The following is a 21,499-nucleotide window of genomic DNA, read 5'->3' as shown; positions in this document are numbered from 1 at the left end:
TCCAGACAGAAGGAACAACCGTGCAGAGGCTCCAGGTGGGAGCATGGCTGGAGCGTTCTGAGGACAGCCAGGAGGCCAGTGCAGCTGGGACAGAGTGAGCGAGGGGGACAGAGAGGAGGAAGAGGTTCGAGGGACCACCAGATGGTCACTGCGGCGACACAGGCTCATACTCCAAGGGCAGTGGGGCTGCGGAGGGTTTAAGCAGAGCAGAGATGGGCCCTGATCTCTGTGTTCACAGGATTGCTATCTACTCTGTTGAGTCCAAGGGGGTTAGAGCAGAAGTTGGGAGGCCAGGGAGGAGGCCCCTGAAGTATTTCAGAGGAGAGGCAATGGCAGGAGCCAGGGAGTGGGGGGGGGGGTGGGGCTGGGGGGCCACAGTGGCAGTGGTGAGAAGTACCCAGTTTTCTGGTTGGGTTTGGTTTTCCTCTTTTAAAATTATGTTTTCGACAGCTTCACTTAGGTACAGTTGATATACAATAAACTGCACATGTTGAAAAGGTGCACTTGGATGAGTTTTGACACATGTATGCATCACACATGAAACTCTATCACCATAATCAAGTAAACAAACACATCCACCGTTCCCAGACTTTCCTCTTGCCCGTTTGTCATCCCTCCCTTTTCCCCACCCTCTCCCTAGGCAACCACGTGCAGTCACTGTAGATTAATCTGCATTTTCTAGGATTTTATCTAAATGGAATCGTACAGAATGTACTCATTTTTGTGTGTGGTCTGGCTTCTGTCCCTCAGCATAATTGTTTTGAGATTTATCCGTGTTGTTGTGTGCATCTGTAGTTTATCCTTTTTATTACAGAAGAATGTGTCATTGTATGGCTAGACCATAATTTGTTTATCCCTTCACCTGTTGATAGACATTTGGGTTGTTTCCAGATTTGGGCTATTACAAATAAAGCTCCTATGAACATTCATGTACAAGTTGTGTGGACATATGCTTTCATTTCTTGTAGGTAAATAGCCATGAGTGGAATGCCTGGGTCATGGGGTATGTATATTTAACTTTTAAAGAATGATCAAGTCTGGGCGTGGTGGCTCATGCCTGTAATCCCAGCATTTTGAGAGGCTGAGGTGAGAGGATTACTTGGATCCAGAAGTTCAAGACCAGCCTGGACAACATAGCAAGACCCCATCTCTATTAAAAGTAAAAATATTAACTAGATGTGGCAGTGTACACCTGTAGTCCCAGCTATTACAGGCTGAGGTGGGAAGATTGCTTGAATGCAGGAGTTTGAGGTTGCAGTGAGCTGTGATTACAGCACTGCACTCCAGCCTGGACAACTGAACAAGGCCTTGTCAAAAAAAAAAAAAAAGAGAAAGAGGGGAGAGAGAGAGAGAAAGAGAGAAAGAAAGAAAGGAAAGAAAGAAAGAAAGGAAAAGAAAAGAAAAGCAAAGGATCAAACTGTTTTCCAAAGTAGCTGTACCATTTTACATTTCCACCATCGAGGTTTGAGAGTTCCAGTTCCTTCACCCTGTACAGCACCTGGTCTGATCAGTTTTTAAAATTTTAGGCATTCTACTAAATATGTATATGTAATAAATGTGTAGTAATAACTCCTTGTGTGTATGTGTGTGTCTGTGTGTGTGTGTGTGTGTGTTTCCTTTGAGATGGAGTCTTGCTGTGTCACCCAGGCTGGAGTGCAGTGGCGCAATCTCGGCTCACTGCAACTTCCGCCTCCCAGATGCAAGCAATTCTCCTGCCTCCACCTCCTAAGTAGTAGCTGGGATTACAGGAGCACACCACCATGCCCAGCTAATTTTCGTATTTTTATTAGAGACGGGGTTTCGCCATGCTGGCCAGGCTTGTCTCGAACTTCTGACCTCAGGTGATCCACCTGCCTCGGTCTCCCAAAGTACTGGGATAACAGGTGTGAGCCACTGCGCCCAGCCTTAACGGTATCTTTTGAAGAGAAAAAGTTTTGAATTTTGAGGAAGTATAAGTTATCAATATTTTCTTTTATGAGTTATGCATTTAATGTCATATCTGGGAAATCTTTGCCCGACTAAGTTCCCAAATACTGTCTTCTATATTTTCTTCTAAAAGTTTTATAGTTTTAGATTTAACGTTTTTAGATTTAATGATCTGTTTTTTTCTTTTTGAGACAGGGTCTTGTTTTGTTACTCAGGCTGGAGGGCAGTGGAATGATTGCAGCTCACTACAGCCTCGATCTCCCAGGCTCAAGTGATCCTCCCACCTCAGTCTCCTGACTACAGGCATTCTCACTATGCCTAGCTAATTTTTGTAGAGGCAAGGTTTTACCATAGTGCCCAGGCTGGTCTTGAACTCCTGGGTTCAAAGTGCTCCCAAAGTGCTAGGATTACAGGTGTGAGCCACTGCACCCAGCCTTGCGATCTGTTTCGAGTTAATTTTAAAAAATATGGTGTCAGATAAAGGTTATGGTTCTTTTTTTTTTTTTTTTACACATGCTTATTCAATTGTTTGAGTGCTATTTATTGAAAAGACTGTTCTTTCCCTATTGACTTGTCTCTTATACCTTAGTTGAAAATCAATTGACCACATGTGTGGGTCTATTCTTGGGCTTTTTATTTTTCCACTGATGTATGCCTTTATGTCAATGCTACACTGACTTGATTATTATAGGCTTGTAAATCTTGAGATCAAGTAGTACAAGTCCTCCAATTCTGTTCTTCTTTTCAAAATTCCTTTACTAGTCTGGATCCTTTGCGTTTCCATGTAAATTTCAACATCAGCTTGTTAATTTCTTTAAAAAACGCTTGCTGACATTTTTTTTTTCTTTACTGGGATTGAATTAAATCTATAGTACAGCCGGGCGCGGTGGCTCACGCCTGTAATCCCAGCACATTGGGAGGCCGAGGCGGGCGGATCACAAGGTCAGGAGATCGAGACCACGGTGAAACCCCGTCTCTACTAAAAATACAAAAAATTAGCCGGGCGCGGTTGTGGGCGCCTGTAGTCCCAGCTACTCGGGAGGCTGAGGCAGGAGAATGGCGTGAACCCGGGAGGCGGAGCTTGCAGTGAGCCGAGATCGCGCCACTGCACTCCAGCCTGGGCGACAGAGCGAGACTCCGTCTCAAAAAAAAAAAATAAATAAATAAATAAAAAAATAAATAAATCTATAGTACAATGTGGGGAGAATTGATATCTCAGCAACATTTAGTTTTTTGATCCATGAATGTGGTGTATCTCTGCATTTATTTTTGTCTTCCTTAATTTCTTTCAGCAACATTTTTTTTTTTTTTTTTTTTTTTTTTTGAGACGGAGTCTCGCTCTGTCACCCAGGCTGGAGTGCAGTGGCTGGATCTCAGCTCATTGCAAGCTCCGCCTCCCGGGTTCACGCCATTCTCCTGCCTCAGCCTCCCGAGTAGCTGGTACTACAGGCGCCTGCCACCTCGCCCGGCTAAGTTTTTGTATTTTTAGTAGAGACGGGGTTTCACTGTGAGCAACATTTATTTATTTAAAATTTTATTTCTTTTTTCAGCATAATAAAGCACCAAGCAATCAGTAATATAAGTTTCATATAGAGGTCTTCACATCTTTTGTTAAATTTATCCCTAAGTATTTTATATTTTTATGCTTTTTTTTTTTTTTTTTTTTTTTTTTTTTTTTTTGAGACAGAGTCTTGCTCTGTCGCCTAGGCTGGAGTGCAGTGGTACAATGTTGGCTCACTGCAACCTCCACCTCCTGGGTTCAAGCGATTCTTGTGCCTCAGCCTCCCAAGTAGCTGGGATTACAGATGCCCACCACCACGCCCAGCTAATTTTTGTATTTTTAGTAGAGACAGGGTTTTGCCATATTGGCCAGGCTGGTCTCGAACTCCTGACTTCAAGTGATCCTCTTGCCTTGGCCTCCCAAAGTGCTGGGTCTACAGGTGTGAGCCACTGCACCTGGCCTGTTTTTACATTTTAGTTTGAAATAATTTTAGATTTACAGAAGCATTACCAAGACAGTACAAAAAATTCCCATATATACTTTTCCCAGCTTTGTCTATGTTAAGATTTTACATAATTATGGTATACTTACTAAGAAATTAGCATTGGTAAAATACTATAACAGAAGTACAGTCTTTATTCAGATTTCCTCAGTTTTTCCATTAATGTCATTGTTGTTGTTGTTGTTGTCGTTCTTCCAGGATCCAAGCCAGAATCCCACATTACATTTACTCGCCATATCTCCCAGGTGTCCCCCTAACTGTTGACAGTTCCTCAATTCTCTATGTTTCATGACCTTGACATTTTTGAAGCTTACAAGTCAGGCATTTTGTAGCATGTCCCTCAACTTGTTTTTTTTCTGGTGTGTTTTCAAATGAGGGTGTGGATTTTGGGGAAGAACACCACAGAGGTGATTGCTCTTGTCATCACGTCATTGCAGGGGGTATGTGATATTGATATGTCTTATTCATGGTGATGTTAGCCAGACCTCTGAGTTAAGATGGTGTCTTCTCCACTGTAAAAACAGCTATCTTCATATTCTATCTGTTAGAAGTGAGTCACTAAGTCCAGTTCACACTCAAGGAGATGGAAATGAAGCTGCACCTCCTGCCCCACAGAGCTTATTCTAGCACTCCCTCATTGCTTAGTTGTGATTTCCTTCCTTCCTTCCCTTTCTTTCTTTTTCTTTTTTCATACAGAGTCTCACTCTGTCGTCCAGGCTGGAGTGCAGTGGCATGATCTTGGCTCACTGCAACCTCTGCCTCCCGGTTTCAAGTGATTCTCCTGCCTCAGCTTCCTGAGTAGCTGGGATTACAGGCACATGCCACCATGCCTGGCTAATTTTTGTATTTTTAGTAGAGACGGGTTTTCACCATGTTGGCCAGGCTGGTCTCGAACTCCTGACCTCAGGTGATCCACCCGCCTTGGCCTCCCAAAGTGCTGGGATCACAGGTGTGAGCCACCACGCCTGGTCAGTTGTGACTTCTTTCTTAAGCAGAGAGAATTCTTGCTCTCATTATCTATAGCATATTTACCTATTTGTTCAAACTCTGTGTACATGTAAAATGGTCTCAGAATTCCTAACTTACACCCTTGTCAAAACCAACTTTACTAGCTAGCATACAGTGTTTGTGTATAGTTCTTTTTGTCTTTAGCCGTACGGTATCTAGTAAAAACACCACTACACAAAGTTATTTAGGTCACCTCATTCTCTCTCCACATTCTTCAGTTTCATTCCGATTTATAATACAAATGTATCCCCAAGCTATCCCTAAAAATTTCATGTTTTGTGATGTGATTTTAAATATTTTAAAAAGTAATTTCTAGTTGTTTGTTGCTTGCATATAGAAATAGAATTGACTTGTGACTGGGCGTGGTCACAATAGCCTAGCTAATTTTTGAATTTTTATTGGAGATGGGGTTTCACCATGTTAGCCAGGATGGTCTCAATCTCTTGACCTTGTGATCTATCTGCCTCAGCCTCCCCAAGTGCTGGAATTACAGGCATGAACCACTGGGCCTGGCCTGGCTAATTTTTGTATTTTTTTTTTTTTTGAGATGGAGTCTCGCTCTGTCACCCAGGCTGGAGTGCAGTGGTGCGATCTCGGCTCACTGCAAACTCCACCTCCCGGGTTCACGCCATTCTCCTGCCTTAGTCTCCCAAGTAGCTGGGATTACAGGCATCCACCACCACGCCTGGCTAATTCTTGTGTGTGTGTGTGTGTGTGTGTGTGTGTGTGTGTATATATATATATATTTTTTTTTTTTTTTTTTTTTTTTGACATGGAGTCTCGCTCTGTCACCCCAGGCTGGAGTGCAGTGGCACGATCTCAGCTCACTGCAAGCTCCGCCTCCTGGGTTCATGTCATTCTCCGGCCTCAGCCTCCCGAGTAGCTGGGACTACAGGTGCCCGCCACCACACCCAGCTAATTTTTTGTTTTAGTAGAGATGGGGTTTCACTGTGGTCTCGATCTCCTGACCTTGTGATCCGCCTGCCTTGGCCTCCCAAAGTGCTGGGATTACACGCACGAGCCACTGCACCTGGCCTAATTTTTGTATTTTTAATAGAGATGGGGTTTCACCATGTCAATCAGGCTGGTTTCGAACTCCTGACCTTGAGATACACCTGCCTCAGCCTCCCAAAGTGCTGGGATCACAGGTGTGAGCCACCGCACCCAGCCTGAGGCTAGGATTTCTAATACAGTGTTGAATAGAAGTGAGATTGGATATTCTTGGTGTGCTTTGAAGGTAGAGCTGACAGGATTTCCTCAAGGACTGGAGTGTTAGTGATTATTATGAACATCAAACTTCTGTTGGAGAAAGAGTTGGTGCCCATGGAAGGGGCCTGAGGCTCCAGCTGGGGTGGTGGGGATGGTTTGTGGGGGAGCAGAGAGGTTCAGGGTGTTGTCAGGAGCCCCTGCTCGGCAGAGGTGAGACGTGGGTGAACAGGAGACTTTCCCATGTGTCTTCCTTCGTCTAGTTTGGGCTTGAACCTGAAGGAACTAACTGGACTCGATGTGATCTGGGGGAAGGAAGACAGGCTGAGACCTGTTTGGGGATCAACTCTGGAATAGGTCCTTGAGCACTCCTCTCTCCCTCAACCCCAGATTTCTGCTTTTGGGTCCCCCATCCAAAGCAGTTAAATAGGCAGGAAAGGTTCCTGGATTTGGAGTTAGGAGCCCTGGGTTGGAATCCTGGACTCTGTAAATGCAGCTTTATGACCTGAGAGGTGTCCCAGCCTCAGCTGCCCCCTCTGTGGGGGCCATGATAGAAAGACAGGGGAGTTGTGAGAATCCTCAATGCAACAACACCACCACCACCAACAGCCACACCTGTCTAACCTTAACCATGTGCCAGGCTCTGTTCTAAGCACTTTATTTTTGTTTATTTACTTAACTTCCCAAGTTTCTGTGAGATCGGTATTATTATTATCCTCATTTTACTGATGGAGTAAAGGACCCCAGGTCTCGTAAGTGGCGGTGGGGGCGCGTCTGAGTCTCGGCCTCTGCTGGAACTGCCTGTTGTGCTTTTGCTTGTGTGGCCTCCTCTGCTCAAGCATCTGCCCCTCCTGGAACTCTCCCCTGATGGTCTTCCCTACTCTCTAGCCCGCGCTAGCAGTGTCAGGCCCACTGCCCTGGGCTCCTACACACTCATCCTCTATGTTCCCTTCATATTAGGGGCTATGTCTTGCTCTGCCTCACACCCGCTGTGTCTAACCAGGGACTCAGCACCCACTGGGGCATCAGTGAATCTGTTTTGCCCTGAAAGGCACAGCTGGGCCAAAGCCTGGGGTCATCATGATGTAGACCCAACGGGCTCTGACCATACCCTTGGGGGTCACTTCAGAAGGCGTCCTCCAATGAGGCATTACTCTGGACAAAGCCCCGGCCCAAAGGCATTTGGGAGCCTGCTCCTCCCTCTGCGCCTCCACCAGCCGTCCCCGGGATGCTCCAGGAAGTGCTGTGCTTGACACACACCCCCATCCGCCACCTCCCAGAGAAGGGACCATTGTGTCCGAAGGGTTAACGAGGGATGCAAGGAAGGGGCTCTTTAGCCATGATGCCCTCTGACCTTTCATAAATCAGAGGGGCTGGGGGGCGAGGGGGCTGCTTGGCAGGACTTGGTGGGGTGGGGGCTTAGAAGCAGCTGCGCGCGACGTTGACATTGTTCCCACCATTCTAAGTGCAACAAATCCCTCTATTGTGTTCCTGGTTTATCTGGTTCCTCTTGTTTATGAGCAGGGCTCCTTTGGCAGTGGTTCCAGCCCTGGGCGGGTGGAAAGAGTGCTGGCACGCACCGTGGGGGGAGGGGGCGGGAGGGGGCCGCCGTCAATGCCCGCATTGTCCCCGCGCTTTTTGTTTCTACTGTAATGACATGTTGGAAGAGAGAGAGAGAGAGAGAGAAGGAAAAAAAAAAAAAAAGATACAAGCTGGGGAGGGAAGAGGAGGGCAGAAAAGAAAGAGCAGAGCAAGGGCCTGGTGTGGATTGATGTCTGGGCCTGGGCGGATGTGCCGGCAGCTGGGCGGCCGGGCGAGATGGAGCCAGGCCGGGGTGCCGGGGGGCAGTGCAAGGGGCCAGCCAGCCCCCCACCCCAGCCTCTGCTGCCTGGCACCAGGTCCCCCCACCACCCTCCAGCCCTCCTGAGGCAGCTGTGGGGCCGTGCCTGAGCAGGGCAGGTGCCAGGGTCTGGGGTCCGCATCCTCATGTGCCCTGGCCTTGCTGTGCCACCCAAGGCCGCCTCTCTAGGTCTAGGTGCCCAAAGCCTGCAAAACTGGGGTGCTGGGGAAGAAAGGCTCTTCTGGGGTTTTTGGAAATGATGATGTGTCCTCCCCAGTCATGGGTCTGTGCGTCTGAGCTTGGGGTGGAATAGGGGACTCATACTAGGACAGAAAGCCCTGAACTGCCCCCAGAGTGACCGTGTTCAATGTCAGCTTGGCTCTGGGGGTCTGTCTGCCATCTGGGCCTGGTCCAGATGTGGGGGCAGGAGCTGAGAAGAACCTCAGTAGGGGAGAGTGGGCCCTGGTCCCACCTGGCTCTGCCAAGGGCTCCCAAGTTGTTCGCCATCTCTGGGCCTATGGGTCTCTCCCTCTTCAGCTAATGGGCTGTAGGGTCCTTCCAGATCTGGCAGTCTGGGCTGTATCTAGGACTATGTCCAGGTTGTAGGGAAGAGCCCAGAGCACCTGAATGGGTCATGTAATCTTATCAGCATCTCAGGGCTGGAGGGGCCCTCTGAGGCTGTGGCCTCTCCCTGCATCTTCCTGTAGGTCTCTCTGTAGCCCCAGCCAAGAAGTCACCCGCCCCCGCTGGCACAGCTCCAGTGACATGGAGCTCACTCCTCACATGGCTTGCTCTGTCCTTGCCCAGCCCAGGCTTTTGGGAAGTTCTTTCTGAACTCTGTCTCCCTGCAGCTTCTACCTTTTCGTTCCAGTTCTACTCATTGGAACCATATGGAACAAGTTAAGCGTCCCTGAGAATTGGTTTCCTCACCTGAAAATGGGCATGATTGTCCCTGCCCTCCTGCCACATAGCAGAGGCTATAATGTGGGCCCTATAATGTGGCCATAAGGTGGAACGTTATCCAGATCCTCCTGGGCTTCAGCTAGGAATTTCTGTCCTGGGAAACCCGTGGGGACCATCCCTCATATGACGGAGGGCAGAGTTTACGGAGAGGATTGGCTTAGAGTGAGGACTCAAGCTATAGCCAGGGCAAGACCTCAGGCTGTGATCGAAACCAGGGCTTGTCTGTGGCTGGGGTGAAAGTTCATCTGGGAGAGGGCAAAGGCTCAGTCTGAAGTCAAGATCAGGGCTTAGGCTTGAGCCAGGTTAAGGGTTCAGTGTAGGGTTAGGATCAGGGCTCAGTTTATAGACAGAGTCAGAGATAGGGTAGGTGTTCATTCTGGACTTAGGATAATGGTTCACTCTGGGGTCTGCAGGGTAAATATTCATTTTTTATTTCAGGATCAGAGTCCAGTTTGTGACCAAGAGCAAGGCCCATAAGTGTCATTTTAGATTTAGAATCAAGCTGAAGTGGGGGTCAGGGTCAGGGTCGGGCCTCAGGCTTAGGGTGGGGTCAAGGCCCCAGGCTATCACCGAGTTCTGATAGATAATCTCTAACTAGTGCCACGGCTCCATCTGGGGCTGGGCTGGGGTCAGGACTCCATCTGAGGCTGTGTTTTGACTGTGAGGTGACCCAGGCTGGGCTGACTCCTGAATGTGCAGTTTTTGCGTCTTCTCCCTGCTGAGAGTCCTCCAAAGTTTTCTATGGTAGACCCCAGTCTCTGGAAGTTATCACCAGAGCAGGCAGCACCAGGACGTGCCCATAGGTTCAGCAGCGGGGAGATGAGGCCAGATGCATGAGCATGTCCTCTCCCCAGGCAGCCCATGGGAGGAGGCCAGTGTGTGACACATGAGAGCCGGAGAGGCTGGGGTCAGATTGAGGGAAGAAGTTGGTCTCTGGAGGGCCAGGATGACTTGGGCACATGAAATCCCCCCTCTCCAGGGAGAACCAGGCCATTAGCCTCAGGATTTCCAAAAGATCTTGGGGATGCTTTGGGGCTGGGAAACATGGCTAACATGGAGAAGAGTAAGCCAGGGAGGGAGGGGGTGGAAGACATCAGACCAGGAGAGAAGGAGGTGTGGGGGCATCTGGCCCTTTCCCTGTGCACATGGCTGTGTGTCGGTGGACTGGGAAGGTGACATGTGTGTGGGTATCTGTGTTGGAGTGATGGGGACTTCACACATGTTGGAGGCACAGTGTGGCTGTGGGCGGGGTCAGAGTAGGGGTAAGATGACACCCTCCACATCCCCCATTCCTAAGCTGCTGGTGCCGCTTCTTCAGCCCCCGGGCTTGACATTCCCCAAGGGTCCCGGCCATCCCCATGTGACTGGCATCTGTGCCCTGGGCAACCATCAGCTGAGAGCCCGTGACCACTGCCCAGCAGCTGGAGACACTCCAGGAGCAGTCTGCCCTGGAGCAGTCCATGGCCTCGCAAGGACCTCCTTGGGGATGGTTGGGGAGTGAGCCCCTCAGGTTACAGATGTGGTCATGACCCCATGGATCACACACCTCCCCTCCCTGATCCCCCAAGCACAGCCTGAAAATGGCCAGGTTCACAGGAATCTGCCCAGGAAGTAGATCTACCCAAGGCAGAGAGAGGGAGGGGGGACACGGTGGTGGGGGCACCAGGGAAATCAGGCCATTGTCTGGGAGAAGGTGGCATTCCCTCCTCACATGGGCGGGGCCCACAGCAGTTCATGTCCTCACTGGCCTTTTAAGAAGTCTGGTGGGGCTGGGCGTGGTGGCTTACGCCTGTGCCCTCCCAGCACTTTGGGAGGCAGAGACAGGTAGATCACCTGAGGTCAGGAGTTTGAGACCAGCCTGACCAACATGGAGAAACCCCATCTCTACTAAAAATACAAAATTAGCGGGGCGTGGTGGCACATCCCTGTAATCCCAGCTACTTGGGAGACTGAGGCAGGAGACTCACTTGAACCCAGGAGGCAGAGGTTGCAGTGAACCAAGATCATGCCATTGCACTCCAGCCTGGGCAACAAGAGCGAAACTCTGTCTCAAACAAAACAAACAAACAAACACACAAAAAACCCCAGAAGTCCAGGTGGGCTAGGCGTGGTGGCTAACACCTGTAATCCTGGCACTTTGGAAGGCTGAGGTGGGAGGATTGCTTGAGTCCAAGAGTTCGAGATCAGCCTGGGCAACACAGCGAGACCTTGTCTCTGGTATATATACATATATATATATATGTATACACATACATGTACATATATGTACATATATATACACACACATATTTAACAAAAGTATTTTAGATGGAGTCTCACATTGTCTCTCAGGCTGGAGTGCAGTGGTGCAACCTTGCCTCACTGCAACTTCCTCCTCCCCGTTTCAAGCAATTCTCCTCCCTCAGCTTCCTGAGTAGCTGGGATTACAGGTGTGCACCACCATGCCTGGCTAATTTTTTTTTTTTTTCTTTTGTAGTTTTAGTAGGAACGGCTTTTCACCATGTTGGCCAGGCTGCTCTCAAACTCCTGACCTCAAGTGATCTGCCCACCTCGGCCTCCCAAAATGCTGGGATTACAGGAGTAAGCCACCGTGCCCAGCCTCTACTAAAAATTAAAAGAAAATTTAACTAAGCATGGTGACGCACACCTGTAGTCCCAGCTACTTGGGAGGCTGAGGTGGGAGGCTCGCTTGAGCCCAGGGGATCAAGACTGCAGTGAGCTATGATCATGCCACTGCACTCTAGCCTGGGCAACAGAGTGAGACTGTCTAAAAAAAAAAAAAAAACCAAAACACAAAGAAGTTGGGTGGGATCAGGTTTCCTGCCACCTTTTCCCCTCCACCTCCACCCGCTCTCATTGCCACGGTTTTCTTGGTTCTTCTCTGCTGTAACCATTCAGGGTCAGTTGCACATTCACTTACTTGCAATCAGGGTCATGATCGGGTATCAGGGCTAGGAGGGACCTGAGAGGCCTCCCAGTCCCACACTTGTGTGTGCTGCCTGGTGTGAGGCTCTTAGCGGTTACTCCTGTCCCTTTGCTCACGGCCCGTAGAGGCTGGGCCTCTACTGTGTACCAGGCTCTCAGCAGAGCATCCAGGGCACAGAGGAGAGTCCTACGTGGACCTGTCCTGGGGTGCACACTGCTTCTGAGGGGAAGACAGCCAGCAAAGGAAGGCCCAGGCTAAGGGAGTGCCTGGTTGGGGAAGGCACCAGGAAAGGCTTCCTGGAGTTGCCGACCTTGAACCAAGGCTCATAGGTGAGGAGGAATTGGCCAGGCAGGGTGTGTATGTGTTGAGGTTGGTGAGAGTGGCCCAGAACTTGCTGATAGAGAGGGAACTTGGCCATGGGGCTGCCTTTGCCAAGTTCTTCCTTGTGGTTTGATAAGAAAATCTCTGGTGGGTAATAGCATCTGTCTCCTGGGGGTGAAGTGAGAATGACAGAATCTCATTTCTCCCATCTGTTAAATGAGGCCACAAGACTTCAGTACTCCAATGGTCTAAGCAGCTGTCTCTGACCTTTTTCTTCTTTGAGTCCAGGCTGGAGTGCAGTGACGCAATCACGGCTGTCTGCAGCCTCAACCTCCCAGGCTCAGGTGATCCTCTTGTCTCAGCCTCTCAAGTAGCTGGGATTACAGGCACACGCCACCACGTCCAGTTAATTTTTATATTTTTAATAGAGATGCGGTTTCGGGCCAAGGCAGGCAGATCACTTGAGGTCAGGAGTTCGAGATCAGCCTGGCCAACATGGTGAAACTCCATCTCTACTAAAAATACAAAAATTAGCCAGGCATGGTGGTGGGCACCTGTAATCCCAGCTACTCGGGAGGTTGAGGCAGGAGGATCACTTGAACCCGGGGTACAGTGAGCTGAGATCATGCCACTGCATTCCAGCCTGGGTGACAGAGGGAGACTCTGTCTCAAAAAAAAAAAAAAAAAAAAAAAAAAAATTCATTTGGCGCCTGAGTTTGGATAGTATGAATCAGATGCATTCGAGTATTGAAGCCATTATTGAATATATTTGGGTCCTGAGTTTTGCATAGCGGAGTATATCTCACAGAATTTCTAAGAATCTGGCTGGGTACGGTGGCTCACGCCTGTAATCCCAGAATTTTGGGATGCCGAGGCGGGCGGATCACCTGAGGTCAGGAGTTCGAGACCAGCCTGACCAACATGGTGAAAACCCATCTCTACTAAAAATACAAAATTAGCCGGGTGTGGTGCCACATGCCTGTAGTCCCAGCTACTCAGGAGGCTGAGGCGGGAGAATTGCTTGAACCCGGGAGGCAGAGGTTGCAGTGAGCCGAGATTGTGCCACTACACTCCAGCCAGGGCAACAAGAGTGAAACGCTGTCTCAAAAAAAAAAAAAAAAAAAAAAAAATCCATTTAGTTTCTAAGTAAGATCTCAAGGCATTATCTGTTTATTTCTAAGTTATGTACATGTTCTACTATGCTCAACATGCACAAAGTAGAAGTTTTAAAATAATGAGAGTAAACTTAAGAAATAAGTGGGCCAGATGAGGTGGCTCATGCCTGTAATCCCAGCAGTTTGGGAGACTGAGGCAGGAGAATCACTTGAGGCCAGGAGTTCAAGACCAGCTTGGCCAACATAGCGAAACCCCGTCTCTACTAAAAATACAAGAAATTAGCTGGGTGTGGTGGTATCCCAGCTACTTGGGAGGCTAAGGCAGGAGGATAGCTTGAACCTGGGGTGCAGAGGTTGCAGTGAGCCGAGATCGTGCCATCGCACTCCAGCCTGGGCAGCAAGAGCAAGACTCTGTCTCTGAAGAAACAAACAGACAAACAAACAAACAAACAAACAAACAGAAATAAGCACTGAGATTCTCCTTCTGTGCCCCACTGGGTAATTTTATGTTCCCCTTGGGGTGTCCCAGCCATCTCTGAAGACTCCTGGGCTGTGATAGGGACTTGGGGGATGGTGCCTCCAGAGTGGTTTTCCCAGATGGCAGTGGGGTCTGGCAGGGGACCTAGTCATAGAAGGCATTTGTTTATCAGCACACGTCACTGTGCACCCGTCTCACCTACACCTGGCGCTGGGACGCTGGGGAGAAGAGATCCGGCATCTGCTCGAAGGATGTCAGTGATATCTGCTTGTCTTCTATTATCAACAGGCTACAAGGCCTGAAAACTATTTCTTAAAATCTATGCAAAGGTCTTCCTCATAAAACTGTGCAGGACTGGTGCTTTTTTTTTTTTTTTTTTTCCCAATAAGTTTGTGTGTGTGGTAAAATACATGTAGCCTAAAATTTCCCATATTAATTATATTATTAAGTGTACAGTTTTGTGGCACTGGGTGCATTCATATTGTGGTGCAACCATTACCACCATCCATCCACAGAACTTTTTGGTCTTCCTAGACTGAAACTCTATGCCCATTAAACACTAACTCCCTTACCTCCAGCCCCTGGAGATCCCCATTCTACTTTCTGTCTCTATGATTTTTTTTTTTTTCTTTTTGGGATGGAGTCTTGCTGTGTCGCCCAGGCTGGAATGCAGAGGCACGATCTCAGCTCACTGCAACCTCTGCCTCCCGGGTTCAAGTGATTCCCCTGCCTCAGCCTCTCAAGTAACTGGGATTGCAGGCGTGCACCACCATGCCTGGCTAATTTTTTTTTTTTTTTTTGAGACAGATTCTCACTCTGTTGCCCAGGCTGGCGTGCAATGGTGTGATCTCAGCTCACTGCAACCTCCTCCTCCCAGGTTCCAGCGATTCTCTTGCCTCAGCCTCCCGAGTAGCTGAGATTACAGGTGCCCGCCACCATGCCCGGCTAATTTTTTGTATTTTTAGTAGAGATGGGGTTTCACCATGTTGGCCAGGCTGGTCTCGAACTCCTGACCTCTGGTGATCCATCTGCCTTGGCTTCCCAAAGTGCTGGGATTACAGGCCTGAGCCACCGCGCCTGGCCCTGTCTCTGTGATTTTGACTACTCTAGGGACCTCAGAAAAATGAAATCATATAATATTTGTTCTTTCATATCTAGTTTATTTCACTCAGCATAATGTCTTCAAGTTTCATCTATGTTATGGCATGTGTCAGAATTTCCTTCCTTTTTATGGCTGAATAATAAATGATATGGATGTAGCACATTTTGTTTATTCATTTGTCGATGGGCATTTAGGTTGTTTCTACTTTGGGCTATTACGAATGATGCTGCTATGAACACGTGTGGTCAGATTATCTGTTTGAGTCCCTGCTTTCAATTCCTGGTGCCTTTTATAGAGCAAATTCTTTGACAAGTTTTCCTTGGTTTTGGGACTTAGGGATCACGGTTTTGTAAGTTACAGCATGCTGAGAGGACTGTAACATGTTTGTGGGAACACAAGACATTATGGGGGTGCAGGAGGGCAGGGGCAGGGACAAACGTGGGAAGGACCAACACTTGGTGCAGACTGAGAACACCCCAGGCAGACCAGGTCTAGGAGATGGGGGTGCAATCCATGCAGGTGCGGAGGGTCAAGGGAAGGTGGTGCATCTGAAGGCGTGATTTTTTTTTTTTTTTTTTTTTTTTTTTTTGAGACGGAGTCTCGCTCTGCCACCCAGGCTGGAGTGCAGTGGCCGGATCTCAGCTCACTGCAAGCTCCGCCTCCCGGGTTCACGCCATTCTCCTGCCTCAGCCTCCCGAGTAGCTGGGACTACAGGCGCTTGCCACCTCGCCCGGCTAGTTTTTTGTAGTTTTTAGTAGAGACGGGGTTTCACAGTGTCAGCCAGGATGGTCTCGATCTCCTGACCTCGTGATCCGCCCGTCTCGGCCTCCCAAAGTGCTGGGATTACAGGCTTGAGCCACCGCGCCCGGCTGAAGGCGTGATTTGAGAGGATGATTTGGTCTGGCCAAAGTGCAGGGAACCAAGGAGGCTGGCAGTGGGAGAGGACTGGGCAGAGTGGCGCAGAGACTCTGCCTGCTCCTGCAGGGTAGACAGGACCCTGGAGGGGTCGTGCAGGATGCTGTGGACCATGCATCGGAGTCCATGGAGGGAAGAGGACCTGGAGGGAAGAGGAAGCCATGGAGATTCTTAGTAGTAGAGGGGAGGGTCTTGCTTCACCTCAGGGGCTGGCTCAACCATTGGTGCCACCTTGCACCAGGGATGCCTGGAATGTCAGGGAAGCCAGGTGGAGCTGAGGCCTCCACCCCACAGCAAGTTTCTCCTTTCTTGGCATCTCTGGGCCTCTTGGAGGTCCCTTCTGTCTCCTGGTGTCCTGGTCCCCCTAGGCAGCTTGGCCTCTTCATATATTTGACCATTTCAAGGCTTAGCTCAGTCCCCCTCCCAAGAGGTGTTCCCAAATGTGGTCCCTTCACAGTGACACAGGTGCACTCACTTGCTCACACACACACAGGCACTCATGTACTCCAACAAACACACACAGATGCACTTGCAATCACAGCACTCATGCACATACATGCAATTATATGCACAATCACAACACACACGTACACACACACACAGTCATACTACACATGCATACACATGCCCACAACTCACAGATACACATGTGCACACACTGATTCAGACACACACGTACTCAAAGACACAATCACAAACACACGTTCACACTCACAGCCCCAACATTCACACATTTCCTGACAGCCCCTCCTTGTTTCCCTGCCCACGCCCTTCTCCCATCTCTCTCATTTCTAGACTTCTCTGGAGGCTGGAATACATAGTGCTGAGACCCTCCTGGGCACTGGCCCACAGCCTAGGCTCTTTCAAGCATCTCCTCCCGCTGACTACTCCCAACAGTCCTGCTGGGTGGATATCATCACCCCATTGTACAGATGCACAAACTGAGCCCAGGTTGCTGATGGTCTCACCCGAGCTGAACACAGGATCCAGGGCACTCAATCTGCACCCTCTTCTGGGCACTTTTCATGGCCAGTATGGTGTTGTTTCCTATGTATGAAACTCACTTCACCAAGTTCACATCCTCCCCAGGGCTGGGACTGTCTCTTCTCCCTCCTGTCTTCTACATGGGATGGACTCAGGAGCGTTCAAGAGATGCTCTAAAATCAATGACTCTGAATCTAGAAGTCAACCGGGTGGCTCTCAGGAGCCACCGCTGTGTCCTCCTGCTGTTCCCTCCGACCTGACTGTCCCCATCCCACCGTCAGACTCACCTTTCAGGGCCTAGCCTTGGAGCCCCTCCTCGAAAATCCCTCCCCGTCTTCTCTTCCCCTGTGTTTGGTTGCGAGGGGCAGACCTGTGTTTGGTTGCGAGGGGCAGACCTGTGTTTGGTTGCGAGGGGCAGACCTGTGTTTGGTTGCAGTGCTCTTCTCTGTGGGACTCTTGGTACACTTGTTTGTTTACCCATCTGTCTCGCCCATAGGACAGGGAGTTCCTTGGGGACAGGGCTGTGTCTGATTCATCTTTGGGAGCCCAGAGATGTTCCCAGGGTCCACAGAGAGCAGACTCCTGGAGAATGTGCTCCTCAGAGGGCCCTGGAATCTTCCCCTCATGCACTTGGGTTTCAATTTGCCGAGTAAGACGGACCCTGCTGCCTGCTCTTGGGAGAAGGTTTTGGTGGAGGACTCTCCTCAAGTGCCCCTGCCTGGATTCCCCCTTGCCCCAGAAGACTGGCCTTCAGATGCCTGGCAGGTGGGCACCAGGTTGGGGAGGAGGCAGTGCTCAGTTGGTGCCTTGAGCACTGAAGCACTGAGTAGTAGGCTTCTGAGCAGAACACTCAGTTTCCCTCTCTCGCTCCTGCCCAGGGCAGCTGGCTTGCTTGACCCAAGCATGGACAAGTGAGAACAGATGAAAGAAGCCAACAGACCCGGGACCCAGCCCTTTCTCTGCCACCAGCCAGCCCTCACTCTGCTGTGTGACCTGAGGCCAGGCAGACCACCTCTCTGGGCCTCAGTTTCCCCCTCTATAACACCAGGGCTGGTCTCCTTGATCCCAGGGCCCTCCCCAGCTGTGCCCTTCTGCAACTGTGAGACTCTGAGAGCAGAGGAGGGAAGGCGGGATGGCCCCTCTTTCCCCACCGCCTCTCTCTGTCCCCCAGGGTCACCCCAAAGCCGCCCCCTCCCCCGGCTCCCTGGAACTTCCCTGCAGCTGCAGGCCTGGTGAGACAATTGGGTGTTTTAGAGAAATACATTTTTGGGCTAATTTGCCATGCATAAGTGTTTCTCTTACCCTTTAAAGGCGGAGAACAAAGAGGCCTTTCTGTGCCCAGGCAGGCTGCTGGGGAGGGGACGCAGCTGTACTGGGCTGGCGACCCTCCTCCCTCCCCCCATCCCTTCGAGCGCCCCACCACACCGCCCACCGCCCCCCAGAAGAGACAGCCCGGACTTTCCCAGCCTCCCCCAGTCTCCTACCCCGGCTGCCTCTGAGGCTCCTCTGGCCCTGCCTTGCCCCAGCCTCCCCTCCCAGCTGCCCCAGGCAAGAGGGAAAGTGTGTGTGGGTGGGTGGATGGACGGGGAGGGGCGTGCATGGAGAGACAGCGGCTTTCCATGTGGCCTGGGTGGCGAGGCTCACTGGATGGTGATGGCCTGCGGGGTGTGTGTCCATGTCCCTGGGGATTGTACGGTGTGTCACGGGGTGTGGGATGGCATGGGGTGCAGGATGGTGTCAGTCCTCAGGTGACTCATTAGCATCTAGGGGGATACAGGTGGTCCATTCATTCATTCATTCGTCAGCTAGTCTCTACTGAGTTCCTCCGACCTGCAGACCTCAGAAAGCTCCCATGCTGGGTGAGGGGCACCTGTAGTTCTAGGAAAGCACGCTGAGTTCGTGTTCTTCTCAGGGGATGTGACCTGTGGGAGGGGTTGCATGGACAGAGGGGTAGAGACGTGAAATGGAGGTGTGTCACCCATGTGGGGCGGGGGTCAAGAGCAGCTCAGGGAGGTCTCTGTCCTTCTCTGCTCAGTGGGGGTGGTCCTGAAGCTGGTGACTTCCGCAGCACGTCCTCCTTGGCCACAGTTCACTGTCCACACCTTTGCCCAGGCCATTCCTTCTGCCCGGAACTCCCTCCTCTCGCTGTGCTGTTGTTCTGAGACCACATCTGGCCTCATGTGGGGCCTCTCACAGCTCCCGATCCTCCTCCATCAGGGCTTGGCCCCTCAACCGTCCTCATTTGCTCCTGCAGCACACCCAGAAACAAATGCTCATATGCACGCGTGCACACATACATTTCCCCGCCTCCACCACCCCAGGCCTGTGAGCAGCCCGCTCCCTGTCTGCCCCTCCCCATTCTCATGAACTCCTCGGTGTCTTTCCCAGCACCCAGCACAGCGCGGGCTCATAGGCAAGGACACTGGACACCCCCTCCACACTTATAACAGCAGCAGCCAATGTTTACTGAGCCCTTACTGCACGCCACAATGTAGTGGACATCAAATGCATTTAATCATAACCACCTTACAAGATGGCACTATTACCCGCCGCTATGTTCTAGAGAGCAAAACTGAGATATAGAGAGGTTAGGATTTTGCTCAAGATCATCCAGCTAGCTCTTAGGGGAGGGGGCGCCACAGTCTGGGTTGTAAGCCATCGGATCTGCGTCGCCAAGAGCCCCCACTCCCTGGAGCCTTCTGGGATGTCCTGGCCCACTGACTGCCCCTTTTGACCTCCCGAAGCTTGTTCTGTGTGTTCCCTGACTACATTGTGTGCATGAGAGACAGAGAGAGACTGCATTAGAGATGCAGGAGGTCACCACATGAGAACAGTGGGGACCTGGGTGATTTAGACAGAGACACAGAGCCAGGGTTGGAGGCTTTGTGGGCTGCTTTCCTGCTGCATGGCGATGCCTCAGGGTAGGGGGGTTTCAAGACTGACAAGGGATTGGGAGCCCCTTCTCACAGCCCTACATGGTCTCCCCTGGGGTCAACACAGCTGGATGGCACATGGACAACTCCCTGTGCTCCAAATGTCAGTGCAGGGTGACTGATACACGGGCTCATGACCCTCTCTGTCTCTGTGCATGCATCTGTGTGTGTGCATGTGTGTGTGCATGTGTGTGCATGTGTGTGTGCAGTGTGCTCACACATGCACATGCATCTGTCTCTAGGTGTGCTTGGGAGATAGAGAAGAAAGCAGAAATTGGGAAAGGACAGCGGCCATATAGCCACTGTGTCCCTCTGTGGGATGGGGAGGAAGGGGCAGCAGCCTGTCCTCTCACACTCCTGCATACACACCCTCTGAAGGTCTGAGTGAAATAGGCAGAGAATGGGATGGGGCTGTTTGTCCTGGAGGCTTGAGGGGACCCCCGCAACCCGCACTGTGATAGGCAGGCAGCTCCCAGGCCTGTCTGAACGGAACTCTGCCAACTCTCCAAAGGCCCCGCAAGCCCCGGCCACTCCATCACAGCCCACTGATGGGCACTTATGGGTGTTGACTGTGCATCTGGCTGGTGAGCAAGGCCTGGGGTGGGCAGGAGAGGCCTCTGCCCTTTCAGAGGAGTCCACAGTCTGAGAGAAGAGAGCACCCTGAAAATGGAGTTCAGGGGTCTGAGGAGAGACTGCTGTGGTCTGCAGGGTGAGGTGGTGCTGGTGAAGGCAGCCGAGGAAGGGGCATCACCCACCGGAAGGCTTGAAGCTTAGGGAAAGAGACTTGAAGATTAGAGATGGATAAGGAGTGGGGCATATCACAGAATCCCAGAATGGGAGAGGCAGAATGTCTTTGGAAATGACCCCGTCTAAGTCTGGCTTATCCAGAGGGGAGAACTGAGGCCCAAGGATAGTGGAGGATGACTTGGCTGACAGTGATGGAGTCATTTCAAGTTAGTCCAACAAGCACCTCCTAAGCCTGTTGGGCACCAGCCTGAGGATTAAGCCTTAAATAAGGCTCTGTCTTCACTGGCTGTGGTCTAGTGGGATGATGGACAGACAGATAAGTGCTACCCTGTGCCATGAGTGCAATGATCAGTGTGCGCAGGGCACAGGGGCAAGAGGGTAATGGAGGACTTCCAACTGGGCAAGACCTCTCAATGGAGGCAGCACCTGGGTTGGGTTTTGAAGGATGCAGAGGAGTTTGAGACTGATCACAGAATGAAGGGATTGGTTTCCAGGTAACCTGGATGGTTCAAGTTGGTTTCTGTTTTTGCTACCTGTGAAGCAGTGACCAGTCTGTCCTCCATTAACACCCCATTATCTGGGAGACTGCAAGCAAGCTAGGGAAGGCAGGGGATTTCGGGGTGTCTCTGTCCTGAGGCAGATGATTGGATGCAGGGTTTCCCAGGGTCTTGGCCTTCACCCAGGCACCACCAGGTCAGTCCTGGTTGTGGAGCCTTCGTCCAAGCTCCCTCCCATTTGGCCAAGAAACATTGATTGAACACCAGTTGTGAATGCGCCTTGCAGGCGGGAGACGATTTCAAGAGGCAGAGTTGGGAGAAAGGCATTTTGGGAAAAGGGAATAGCATGAGCAAAGGTGCGGGTGTCACAGCAGCAGGAAACTGAGGAAGCAAGGGCCTTTTCGGCAAGCATCATCTGTTCTTGTTTGGCTCAAGCATGGGGGCACCAAGGGAACAGTCAAGATGCAGCTGGGAAGATTGCCTGGGCCTGATGCTGGGGCCGGGAAGCCCAGGGGAGGAGTTTGGACTTTCATTG

General features: G+C 50.8%; 1 protein-coding gene across 14 annotated transcripts in view; it reads left to right on the top strand.

The window, feature by feature from the left end:
• The window catches only part of POLR2F (RNA polymerase II, I and III subunit F), a 92,337-nt gene that overhangs the window by 57,261 nt on the left and 13,577 nt on the right, over positions 1 to 21,499 (top strand). For 2 of the 14 annotated variants that reach the window (XM_065522139.2, XM_065522136.2), the window contains exon 6: positions 14,594 to 15,048. The exons of 10 other annotated variants lie outside the window; for them this stretch is intronic. In XM_065522139.2, coding sequence (XP_065378211.1) covers positions 14,594 to 14,703 — 110 coding nt within the window. In that variant the 3' untranslated portion in view covers positions 14,704 to 15,048. Of the gene's footprint in view, positions 1 to 968; positions 1,047 to 14,593; positions 15,049 to 21,499 lie in introns of those variants that run through there. 2 more of the 14 variants (XM_065522141.1, XM_065522143.1) reach the window with 2 other exon arrangements.

This window comes from Macaca fascicularis, chromosome 10 (assembly GCF_037993035.2).
Source record: "Macaca fascicularis isolate 582-1 chromosome 10, T2T-MFA8v1.1".
NCBI classification, from domain to species: Eukaryota; Metazoa; Chordata; class Mammalia; order Primates; family Cercopithecidae; genus Macaca; species Macaca fascicularis.
This window is presented reverse-complemented; position numbering and strand designations above follow the sequence as displayed.